General features: G+C 38.6%; 1 protein-coding gene across 1 annotated transcript in view; it reads left to right on the top strand.

Moving 5' to 3' along the window:
- CDS1 (CDP-diacylglycerol synthase 1) overlaps positions 1-12,941 on the top strand; it is a 60,992-nt gene extending 48,051 nt beyond the window's left edge. The window contains exons 10-13 of the mRNA XM_001915383.5: positions 1,825-1,977; positions 3,511-3,630; positions 5,923-6,026; positions 10,124-12,941. Of these exons, the coding sequence (XP_001915418.3) occupies positions 1,825-1,977; positions 3,511-3,630; positions 5,923-6,026; positions 10,124-10,253 (507 nt within the window). The 3' untranslated portion in view covers positions 10,254-12,941. The remainder of the gene's footprint in view (positions 1-1,824; positions 1,978-3,510; positions 3,631-5,922; positions 6,027-10,123) is intronic.

The following is a 12,941-nucleotide window of genomic DNA, read 5'->3' as shown; positions in this document are numbered from 1 at the left end:
GTTTATTAGTCTATTCTAAACTTAAAAAGTTAAACCACAAAATGCTAATAGTGTATTTTTTTGAAAGCCACTAAACAGAATCTAGTCTCTACCCCAGTAGCTCTCATCCTGGCCTCATATCAGAATCCTCTGGGGGAATTTATACAAAATCTATGTCCCAGCCCTATCACAGGTCAATTAGCCGCTCCCCACCCCCACCCCCCATTCTACTGGACAGCTAGGACTGAGACCCGCTGCTGTGCTGTTGTGTTTTGTTAGTTTCCAGCAGCGATCCTGCCTTGTGGGGGGACACAGGTGCTGGGACAGGTGGTAGCTTTGAGTGAAGGCAGAGAGTGCAAATGATGATGAAGAGCTCTGCCTCGTTAATACGTGCCAGCTCCTTGGCTTAGTGGGTACTTCTGCTGTGAGCCCAACTTACAGGAAAAGTGTTAAAAATAATTGATGTTCACCTTTAGCCATGAATAGTGGATATTGTCAATGTTTTAAAAATTAATTTACAGTTACAGAACTTAGGTTTTTATTAAAAGATGTCTCATGAGAATGAATAAAGGTACAGTAAAGTGGCTGGATATAAGATAAATATACAAAAAAAAAATTTACTGTTAGGAAGTTAATTCTTTTAAGAGTCTAGTTCCCGACAGTTCTAGAATATATCCTATAGTCAAATGTAGAGTGACTAGTAACAACATGGAACTTTGAGAGGGAGCAAAAATACAAATAAATGGAAAGGTACCAGGTTTCTAGTTGGGAAAACCACCATAATTTCCTGTTTAATTTATAAGTTTGGTTCATTCTCAATGAAAATGGTAATAGAATTTAATAAAATTATTTCAATGTTTTTGTGGTAGATGATAATTGATAAATAGAATAATAAAAAGGGATCCAGTCCTGTCCAGTGTTTATATGTACATACAAATTAGAACACCAAGTTAAATAATACCACAAGAATTTGGTATTATTAAAGGCTAATTTAGAACTACTTCAAGAATAGCCATGTCATTGGAAGAAAATAAAGAGCTACCCTATAAGAACGTAATGCATGACAAATAATGAGGAGGGAAATTATATATATTTTTTAATAAATGATTTTGAGGAAACTGGTTGTTTGGAAGCAAAATCAGTTTATATCCATTCCTAGTGTCGTGTTTGCACTTATTTTAACTATTCTTGAGCAATATAATAGGGTGAATGTCTGCACAAGAAAAGAAAGAATAAACTGTTGTCTAGCAATTTAAATTTATAATAAGATATTTGGTTTTATGTATCTTCCTCCATGTCTGAGGACAGCAAGATTTAAAAATTGCAGTGAAGTAGCCAGAGAAAATAATTTAGTCAAAGTTTCTTGGTTTGGTTAAGAACAGTGGTGTTTTCACTATACTATTTTCTTAGTAATTTTGAATTACTGGTTATTTATTAATTGATGAAATTAATGTAACCTTTATACGATAAACTTCAGTCCCGTATTCTCTCATACTTTATAATTGTTAGCTTCTGCTAACAATAATTATGTGTACTTTGGAAAAGTAAAACCTTACTGTAGTGCTTGTCTAAATGTTCAAATCAGCATCTTCTTTCTTTTCCCTTCTCTCTTTTTATTATGGTCATACAGAAATTATAATCTCATTGATTTCGAAAACTTTGTTGTTTTCTAATGGCTTTGCAAAGTCTTTTATTTGGATCAGTTATGACCATCTAACTTTGAAAATACAGAGCAGAATGTGATTGCAAACACATTTTGGCATTCTGTCTCTGACCTTTCTGATACATAACTTAAATATGTACTTTTTTCATTCAGTGTTTCATAACTCTTGCTTTGTTCTTCAGGCTGCCTACGTGTTATCCAAGTACCAGTACTTTGTCTGCCCAGTGGAATACCGAAGCGATGTCAACTCCTTTGTCACAGAATGTGAACCCTCGGAACTTTTCCGGCTTCAGAGTTATTCACTTCCTCCCTTTCTAAAGGCAGTGTTGAGACGGGTAAGATAAACATGGTTAGGGACCGTCTATCCCAAAGATTGAGCTTCATTTAAAAGTAGGATTAGGATTTTTACGAGAGATTGATTTCTGCTGAATTTTTAACTCTATGATACAGAAGTGGTTTCACTGTCTGCTAGGCATCAATAATATATTCTGTCCCCTTGTGATTTCTCTTTCTTGAACGTAAAATGAATATTACTATCACAAACCAGTTGTCTTTTAGGAATTTACTTACCTAATGGTTTGAATTCTGATGGTAATTTATCTTGTATTTGTTTTGAAAACATTTTTCAATATTCCTTAGTTTTCTACAAATCAAATCGGTTACAGTGAGTTTCACATGTGACTGGTATGAATTGACTCAGTTTAAAGCTTAATTAAAATTCACCAGCTCAAAGATTCCTTGATGTTTAGGGGACCTTTACTAGTACAGAAAGCTGCTGCTTCTGAAAATCAGTTTTCCTTCCAACCTCACTTCCGCCTTTTAAAGGCAACACTGAGGGCTCCCACTGGAGGATGTTGGCATGCTCTCCAGTAGAAACTTGCTGATCTTTGCCATCAGGACTGCTGGGTGGGTGGTTAAAGTGGGGAATCAAATACTTGTGTGTGTGTGCGCAGACATGCACATGTTTATCTGAAACATTTTATTTTCAACGAAAGTCCATAATTTTTGAGAAACACGTTAGCCAACAAATTATTTCTCTTCTTGAGTGCTCAATACATGGATTCCAAGAGGTTTTTTCAACGTCCAAGCCATCTGTTTTCTGCTATAAAACTTTCTGATACTGCCAGTCTTTGATAAGAGGCAAGGCCATTTCCTTGAGAACAGGTCCAAAGATTGGTGGTCTCGATGATCTTTCTTAAACCACACCCGTTACGCGCGTCTACAATTTGTAGTTTGTTTATTTAAGGTGGAGCAAGAACTAAGAATTTACAAAATAATTTGCAGAATTCTCTCCAGTCTTTATGATCTCCTCTCTGAATCTTTTATAATCATCTTGTTGATGCTCATTTTGGTAGTCTTCTTTAAGCAACTTATTTTCATGTGTTTCCACAGCATTTAATTTAGTTTCAAGAGAAAGACCACTTTCCTCTCATTTTGTCATATAAAATTAAAGTGAAATAAAATAGAGAATTAAAATACATTATATAATTACAAAAACAAAGGGCTACAGGTAAGAAACAAATTGAGAAATTAACTCAACTGATTCTTGGTAAGCCGACAACTTGTTTGTTGTAGAAGTTTCTAGATGAACTACAAAGTAGCCTCTCAGCTCCAAGGTTTTAGTGTGCCAGATGCTGTCAATATGTTTATAGAGGGAATGGAGAGTGCTGGGTAAGTAGAGGACGGTAATGAGAGTTTACAATATACTTTTCCCGTGATCCTGACAGTTTGTGAAATTAACCAAAAATGTGGTATATGCTTTGACTTACTATTTGTATCATGATTCTTAGTTTAGATGGCATGCTTGAATACAATTTTAATGCAGTTAGCCCCAATCCAACCCTCACCCCCTTTTTTTTCCTTTTTAGGAAACAGTGAGCCTGTATCCTTTCCAGATACACAGCATTGCTCTTTCAACGTTTGCGTCTTTGATTGGCCCATTTGGAGGCTTCTTTGCCAGTGGATTCAAAAGAGCTTTCAAAATCAAGGTGTGTGTTTAGATTCTTTGTTGCATTGTTGGAGAATATAATTAGAGAATGTAATGTGGTTGGAATTTGGTTCTCTACTGGTTTTGCACATTAAGCCCCCAGGCAAAACTTTTTATATCCTGTTTGTTTCAGTCTCACAGAAATGCTTCCTAGCTGATTTGAGGGTATTCTTTCTTGTTAGGTTTTGGTCATGCCACGTTAATACATTTTGAAGTGTCACATCAGCTTCTTTTATAGAAATGGCATGTGTTACCTAATGTTGGGACAAACACAGCATCTTGGTCCTTTAAGTGCTCATCCAAGAATCCAGCCATGAATTGTCTGAAGTTTAGTGTCTTGCTATAGTCTCACATGAGGGGACGTGCAAGAGAGCCTTTGAATATGTAACTATCCCTTCTATTAGGTCAGGGGTCAGCAAACTTTTTCTGTAAAGGGCCAAATTATATGGTTATTAATCATATCGCAACTACTCAACTCTGAACTCTGCCATTGTAATCTGGAAGCCCTGCGGACAGTACGGTCATGCACTGCTTTATGATGTTTTGGTCAGTGAAGGACCCATTATACAACGGTGGTCCCATAAGATTAGTACCATATAGCCTAGGTTTGTAGTAGGCTAAACTGTCTAGGTTTGCATAAGTAGATTCTATGATGTTTGCATGATGATGAAGTCGCCTGATGTCATATTTCTAAGAATGTATCCCTGTCGTTAAGCGATGGCATGACTGTATGTCAATGAATGGGCATGACTGGGTTTTAATAAAACTTTATTTAAAAAAACAGGCAGCGGGCTGGATTTGGTCTGTGGGACATAATTTGTTGATCTCCATTCCAGATACTTAAAATTATCACTATGTTTTATTTAATTAGATTCTTATAAAGCAACATATCTTTGCCCTATTACCTCAGCTCTCCTCAGATGGCTCCACTAAGTTAAGATTGAATGTTGTGCCATTAGGAGTTAGAGAGTGGCTACTGAAGCTGGGGTGGTCAGGGCAGGCCTCTATGAGGAGGTGGCATTTGAACAGGGGTCTGAGAAAAGGAGGAGAAGTAGTCCTGCAGAGAAATCTAAGTGCAAAGGAGTGGAGGCGCTTAACTTGTTCCAAGGGGAGCAAGAACAGTGTGGCTGTGGTGGAGTAGGTCAGACTGCAGAGGTTGCTGGGGCCAGATCACATGGTACCCTAGCAGCCAATTAATTAATTAATTAATTCTGAGCGCTTGCAATGGGGAAGAGACTATGTGAGGTGGAATGCAATATACAAAAGTGTATAGGATGTCATCCCAGTTGTCAAGATGCTTACCACCTAACGGGGATGATACACATCCACGAAGAACCACCAGAACAGCCGTGAGTGACAAGTGTCCTGTCCAGGCTGCAAATAGCAGAGCAGAATTGAGTAACCCTGGCTCTCCTGTGCTCTGGTTAGCAGGAAGAGAAGGAAGGAAATGCATTGGCAAAAATTAACGAAACGCTGTTTCAATACTTGTTTTAAATAGAGAAATGTATATTTAGAATGGTATTTTCTTTAATGGTCTCGAATCCAAGGTTTCTTGCTGAATGGAGAGATATTTTCGCATATCTGAAATGAAGGTGTAATTGCTGTTTCATTTTAGATGTTTTTAGGTTGCCTGAGTAAACTAGACGAGCAGTTAGTCTTTTCCATTTCCTGAGCGCTCAGACATGTGGATATCTCTGTACAGAGTCGATTTGCAGAGGCTTGCTAACCATTCCCTCAAGGAGACCATTCAGTGGACTAAGGAGTCCCAAATGAACTACCAGTTTTATTTTATTTTTAACTTAAAATAACACTTAAAAAAAGAAGAGGAGGAAATATTTATCATAATAGTAAAATATTTATTTATGAGTAATAACTATTAGGATAAACATGAATTAGAACCAGTTGTACATCTGTCAAAAACACATTCAAATAGCCCCCCAAATCATCTCTGGTTAAACAGAAAAGTAGGCTCTAAAAATATTAGATTAGTAATGGCCGATAGCACGTTTGATTTAGAAAAAGTGTTATTAACTAAAAAATGTTAGTGTTAGATTTCATTAATATTTAACTAGTGTTATTTGAATGCTGCTGATCAATTCAGTAATCATTCTAATGTGGCCGCATAATCGTGGTTCTAATCTGTTGGACATGTTCAGATAAGTTTGTATTTAGTGGGAAAATCCACTAGTAAAGGATTTTCCTTGGAGTCCATGATGCTGAAGAGACATTTACAGATAGTTTTATAGCAGATGAGTTTTTGAAAATTTCCTAATATCTATCTTTGTTTCTGAAGGATTTTGCAAACACCATTCCTGGACACGGCGGGATAATGGACAGATTTGATTGTCAGTATTTGATGGCAACTTTTGTGCATGTGTACATCACAAGTTTTATAAGGTACTTTTAGATTTTTAAGAAATGTTTTATTCGATGATTTCTTTGAGTTCTCGTTTCCATAGGTATTAGTTTGAAGGAGTTACTTTTTCTGTCAATGGTAATCTATAGTATCAAAAGGGAATGGAGGCCCCTGGAGTTGTGTCATACTGTAGCCCTGAGCAGTATGGTTAAATTATAATTATTTTACATACATTTGAACAACTTAAAAAAACAATATATGTCATGGTCTTCAACAGGGCTGAGTTCAAATCCACTCAACGTGGCTGATACTGGATTTGGGACACCAGGAGGTTTAATTTCTTAAGTGTGGGCACTGCAGGGCTAGTGAATGCTAAGAGTTAAAAAGGAGGACATAATAATTCATGCAGTCCGCCAGTTATTGCTTGAGTGCCTGTTATGTGTCGGGGAATGTTCTGGGCACGGATATAGCAGAGAACAAAACAAAGCAAGTCCCTCCCTCAGAGCTGACGTTCTTATCGGGGAGTTGGAGGGATAAAGAGCAGAAGGGGACGATAAACAAATAAATACAGCTTGTTAGGTGGTTGTAAGTGCCAGGGAGAAAACTAAAGCAGGCTATGGGACTACGGTTGTGTGGCGGGTGGAGAGGTGGGGTGGGGTAGGTATCGGGCTGTGGCTATTTTATATAGAGTAGTTTATTCTTATTATTAAACCTTAATGTTTTGGATATGTCCTAAAATGCCAGTTTGGGGTGTGAGAGCTAACCACATCAACCACCTGTTAACTTTATTTTCCATGGTCTCTACTAGTACCTGAGCCATAGAAAACATGTATTTCCTCCATAGAGTTATTTGGAGTGAAACTCATATTTATAGATCCCTAATACACATTTTAAATATATACTCATAGCAGTCTGAGAATTTTTGTATTAATTTTTATTTTTGTTGAAAAGTCTTGTTAGGAGTTTATCTACTTCATTAATCTTTCCAAAGGATCAAATTCTGGCTTTGTTAACTTTATTGTATATTTGTGTTCTATTTTATTGATGTTCACTCTCATCTTTCATTCCTTCATCTTTATTTAGGTTCCACTTGCTGTTCTTTTTTCAGGTGTCTCGAGATAAAGCTTAGGTTATTGACTTTTTAGCCTTCTTATCTAATACATTCATCTAAGACTATAAATTTCCTCTTAAGTACTACTTTACTATCATCTTACGTGTTATATTTTTATTTTCATTATTCAGTTACAAATATTTTCTGATTTCCAGTATTATATCTTTTTTGACACGTGGATTATTTAGAAGTATATTGGATAGTTTCCAGACAAATGGAGGTGTTCTCATTCTCCTTCCTTTATTGATTTTTGTCTTAATTCCACTACGGTCAGACAACATATTCTCTATTATTTCAAGATTTGTTATTTGCTAAGACATCCTTTATGCCCCCGCGTATTGTCTACTCAGGCACTGTTCCACGTGCACATGAAACGCACGTGCATTCGCAGTTTCTGGAGGTAGTGTTGTCTGTATCAGTTAGGTGAAGTTTAGCTGAATCCTCTGTACTGATTTTTTGGTTTGTTTTTTCCATCCACTCATTTTATCAGTTGTGAAGAGAGCTTTGTCAAAATCTCCCACCATGATGATAAATTTACCTATTCCTGTTTTTAGTTCTGTCACTGTTTGCTTTCTGTATTTTGAAGTTATATTAGGTATGTACATGTTTAGGGCTGTTGTATCTCCCTGTTGAATCACTCCCAATGCCATTTTATCATGTCCGTCTTTATATACTACTTGCCTAAAGCCTGTTTCTTGGGTATTAGAATAGCTACGTCAGCTGCCTTTTGGGTAGTGTCTACATAGTATCTTTGTCTGTCCTTTCATGTTTTGCATTCCTTTATCCTTATATTTAAAGTGTGTTTATCTTTTCTCTTCTAACAAGCATTTAGCTGGATTTTGTTGGTTTTTATAACCTAGTTGACAATCTTTGAGTGTTTTTTTTTTTAAAGATTGGCACCTGAGCTAACAACTGTTGCCAATCTAATTTTTTCCTGCTTTTTCTCCCCAAATCCCCCAGTACATAGCTGTATATTTTAGTTGTGGGTTCTTCTAGTTGTGGCATGTGGGACACCGCCTCAGCGTGGCCTGACGAGCAGTGCCATGTCTGCGCCCAGGATCCGAACTAGCAAAACCGTGGGCCGCCAAAGCAGAGTGTGCGAACTTAACCACTCGGCCACAGGGCCAGCCCCAGTCTTTGTCTTTTTAATTGGAGTATTTAATGCATTTGTATATGATTTATTTACTAATATATTTGAGTATTAGTGGCTAAATCTTTACATATCTGTATTTTCAGAAGATGGCAGCTTTTAGGGCATTAACTCATCCTTTTTTTCTTGCTTTCTTTTTCGATCTGCTGTTCTCTCAGTAGAGGGAAGAATGCTGAGCCACGTTGTCCACTATTCGAAAGCAAATATTTAGACTATTAGAAATACAGCGCTCATGCCAGTTTGCAACTAGCTGGGAGCACCCGCAGACACAGTTTTGCATTTAGCTGAACTTGCTAGAATAGCCTTTCTTTTCTCTGTGGGCCCCTACTCTGGGTTTATGTTATGAAGTTGCTCAGTCTTTTGAAGAGATGTAAGACAAGCTGTGTCCTGAGTAGACTGTGGCTACAAGAGACATATGGCCACAGTGTTTTTGGCAAATGAGTTGAGCCACGTGCGTGAAGGTGACCCGTGGGATGGCTAATCTGTGCTATTATGGCATCTTTTAAATCCAAGATTTTCGTTGTGCTATCACTATATAATAGCAGACACTTCTTTGTTGCTGGGTTTTCTACTTCTTATAATTCCATTTGAACTGCACAGTCCTCATTGTAACTCATAAATTTAATTATCATGTAAATGTTTTTCTCAGAATTCTGTGCCATTCTCCATATAGTACTTAGGTCTTGCTTTTCCTGTTGGATTTTGCCGATTGCTCTCCACAAAAAGTACCACTTTGCTTTTCCTATTCAAGTAGACTGTAGAAATTGCAAAGAACAATGACACGTATATGTTAAAATCTGAATTAGGTTCCCTCTGAATTTGACAGAATAGCACTTTAGAAGTGGAAATAGAGAAACACAGGGGATCTTCAGTTTATAAATGGGTTGAGTTCTAGAATCCAAGGGGAAGGAAATTGCCATCCCCGGACTGTAACAGTGTCACAGAAGGCAAAAGTATGAGGGTGGGAGTCCTGGTCAGGACCTTTTCCGACCCAGAGCGGCCTTTACGGTGCAAGGAGAAGGCCTGGAGCGGGGACGCTGGGGGAGCCTTCCCAGAGGGGCCGCTCCCGGCTGTGGCCGTCTGTGTTGGAGAGTAGAGTGAGTGCATCGTACCCCTGCCCAGTGATTACTTAGACTCCACCTGGGCTCATTTCCTGCCCCCCGGGACTGCTGGGGAGGTGAGTGAGGAGGGCAGGGCTCTCCTCCTGCCCATCTTCCGTTCAACTAGAGCAGATCTGCTTTCATTTTGTTTCCTGTATTGGGCTTTACCTAAGACTTTGTTTGAACAAAGGCACTGGCACCCATTGTAGATCCTGGGTAAGTGCTTCGGTGCCAGGCTCAGGGCCTTTGTGTCCTGTCTCTTGAACATTCATAGCTCCCTAGGGGTATTTCTTAACATCATACCTTCCGTTATCTGAAGCTTCTTTGAAGCTAAAAGTTTAAATTATATTTTCACGTCCTCTTAGTCCATGCACATGCAGGAATTTTGCTGCTTTCCCTAGAGGATGGTTTCTGTGTCTTGTCCAATCTCAGGATTCGTTACCTATCCCCACCTCTAACTCAGGTTGCCCTTTTGAGAATTTTTGTAGAACTTACATCTGCACCCCCTAAATTGCCTCGTGTTGTTCCTGGGTTCTGTGTTTGTACCTTCTTCCCACATCTAGACTGTACGCCTCTCAGTGCAGAATAGTTCTGGGGTTTTTCTCCCCTTGACAGTAATGTTGGGCATTAAGATGAGTTCTGATCAAAAGCTGTTTCAGTTCTGTGAAGATTGCTGCTCTGTGCTTAAATGCATGGTTTATTTTAAATTGCAAGTATTATGCTTCCTTTGACTTTCTTACCATAGCATGGACTTTGTCTTTTCTGCTCTGTTATCAGGGGTCCAAATCCCAGCAAAGTACTACAGCAATTGTTGGTGCTTCAGCCAGAGCAGCAGTTAAATATATATAAAACCCTGAAGAGCCATCTCATCGAGAAAGGAATCCTACAGCCCACCTTGAAGGTATAGCTGGATCCAGAGAGGGCAGGACTGACAAGAAGGAATTCCACAGAAAAGCACTGACAGATGAAATTTTGTAATTGTACAGAAAAATGGTTAAAAATGCAATAGATTGAAGTTTTACAGACATGAATGTTTCTTCTCTGAAATTACTGTGAATATTTAACAAACACTTGATCTAAGTTATGAAATAAGTAGCAAATTGCCAGCAAAATATCCTGTACTTTTTCTAAAGTGTATATTCTGGTGTTAACTTCCTTCCCCTCACTGGCTAGGTTTCCTAATTTAAGAGACTTGTGTTGTAAAGAGTCAAACACTATAAAACGAGTAAATCGAGGATGTCTTCAGATTGCACCTGGCAGCGTGCCCCTTGCACAAATATTTACTTTTGCACTTGGAGCTGCTCTTAATTTTAGCAAAATGTTTTATGTACGGCAAAATAGGAAGTTGGTAGTTGTCCCGCACTTCCTCTTCTTTCAGTCTGAAGAATTTTCTGAAGGGCTGAGTTGGATCTCTCCAGAAAAAAAAAAAGAAGATTGTCCACTTTTCAAAGAAATAAGTAATCATTTTCCAGGGAAAAACATCCCACTTTTAGGTAGGTTTGAAATTCAGGAGAGGGAGGCTGAAATGTCTAAGTTATTGGCCTGCTAGAAAGAGCAGACATCAAACTCGACTTCTGATAAAATTATTTGGAAAAACATGACCTTGCAAAAACTTGTCCAGAGGAATAAAGGAGAGTTCTGCCGTGAAGAACACAGTGTCCGCGCCTCCGCAGGTGACCTCAGCCCACAGCAGTAGCTCAGGAGGCAGCGTAAGACAGTAACACTTGGCGCGGGCTGCCTTTTGGTCGAGTTCTCTGCTTTTCCTTGTTTCCCTAAGTTCTGTAGCCCCGAGCGCATAAGATCAGCATCTAGGGTAGTGAGTGAGGGTAGTGGCTGAAGGAGAGCAGAGGGTGCTCGGCCGGGCCTCTGGGTGCCTCCCTGCTGGTGCCGTGTGCACCCACTGGTCGCTCCGCTGGGCAGGAGGAGGATGTGCTTGGAGACCAGCCCAGACCAAGTGCACGGGGGCGGCCAATGTTGGTCTCATTCTTCTTTCACATCATGTCAGAAAATCTGAGGACAGCAGCTGATTATTTGTTTTTCTTCCAAGAATGAAAATCAAGCAGAAGTGATCCCCACCAAGAACAAAAAGCACACAAATGCCAAACCTTTCCTTTGGTGGACTGGACACTAACCAGATGAGAATAAATTTCTTATCAGTGAATGTAAATAAGCTACTGTTGCTGTGGGCTCTCCACAACCATATTTATTGTAATGAACAGTCAGCACGAAACCTTCGAAAATTGTCTAGTGCTCCTTGGCTAAATGTTCAGAGAGGAGAAATAGATATATTTTAAAGAATGTTTTGCTAATGGAAAGAGTACATATTTTTGTTTAAATTAGAAACAAATTTCAATTATTTTTTATTTCCGTTCCACTACTAGTCCCTACAATAAAAGATTGTAGATACGCCTGGGTTCCACGGACGTAATCTGTAACTAGCAGCTTCCTCGTGTGTACCACACGGTCATAGTAGACACAGTTGAACTCAGTACCGAGAGTCTGATTTCGGGGTTTGGCATGCCTTTAGTCAGTTCATCACCGCTGGATGTGTCCCGTCAGCATTATTTCACACTATTCCAAAAAACCCCTTATTGGCATGTTACAGGCGGGAATGATCACTTTTAAAATCAGGCTACCTAACAAGTTAATTTTCAGCATCTCTCATTTTTATTTGGCTCCTTAAAAGCTCCAAATGTTGATCATAAAAGAATTTAGCATACCAAAGTTTAAAAGATAGAATGAAAATTTTGTGATAGGAACTTACTTTGAAAACTTGGAGATTTCCACAGTAAGAACCCCTTGGAGACACAGTTGCCCCTGCATTTTTCCCTGAAGTGATGGGTGAGGCGCTGCAGTACAGAATTATGAGAGCATTACTGATCCATGTATTATAAAATCAACATTATTATAAACAAAATATGAAGCTCGGAATATTTGGGGTCACAGTAAAAGCGTTCCTCAAATAGACTTTTAGAGTTGGGTGTACATTATTCTGTATGTAAAAAAAGTAAATTCTTAATTTTGACAGAGCTCTAAGGACTAACCTTTTTAGTGTACTTTTATAGCATGTATATTAAAATAGAATATATTTTAGCAAAAGATTGCCATAAAACCCTGACTTTGATCATTTTTATATTTGCACTGTGAAGAGAGCTTAAATTTCAGTGTAGCGGCGTGGTGGCAGGAAAATGAAAGACTAGGAATTTCCTTCACAGTCGTGGCTCATTGTTCCTGCATTGCTCTTTTGGGAGGTACTCTAATGGATTCATGGCTTGACTTTTTAACCTGTGGGTTGCAAATCTTTCCTCAGTACTTTTCCCTTGAGGTGGTGTGTATACATTTACTGTCTGAGAATAAAAAGACCGCACACACACACACACACACACCCCCCTAGTTTTTTTCATTTTTAGTATCTCTTCATTTGTACTTTGGTTTGAAGAAAGATACTATCACCTTGTTCAGTGAAAAAGAACAAGCAGAAACAGTGTATATGTATACTGTATATGGGCGGGAGATAGCATATGCTATGTGTCAGTCACTTCTTTGAATCTTTTACTGAAATTGAGATAGGAAAATAAAACTGAAACAAATCACA

The sequence above is a fragment of the Equus caballus genome, chromosome 3 (genome assembly GCF_041296265.1).
Source record: "Equus caballus isolate H_3958 breed thoroughbred chromosome 3, TB-T2T, whole genome shotgun sequence".
Taxonomy (NCBI): domain Eukaryota; kingdom Metazoa; phylum Chordata; class Mammalia; order Perissodactyla; family Equidae; genus Equus; species Equus caballus.
Note: the sequence above shows the minus strand (reverse complement) of the source record. Positions and strands in the feature narration are given on the sequence as shown.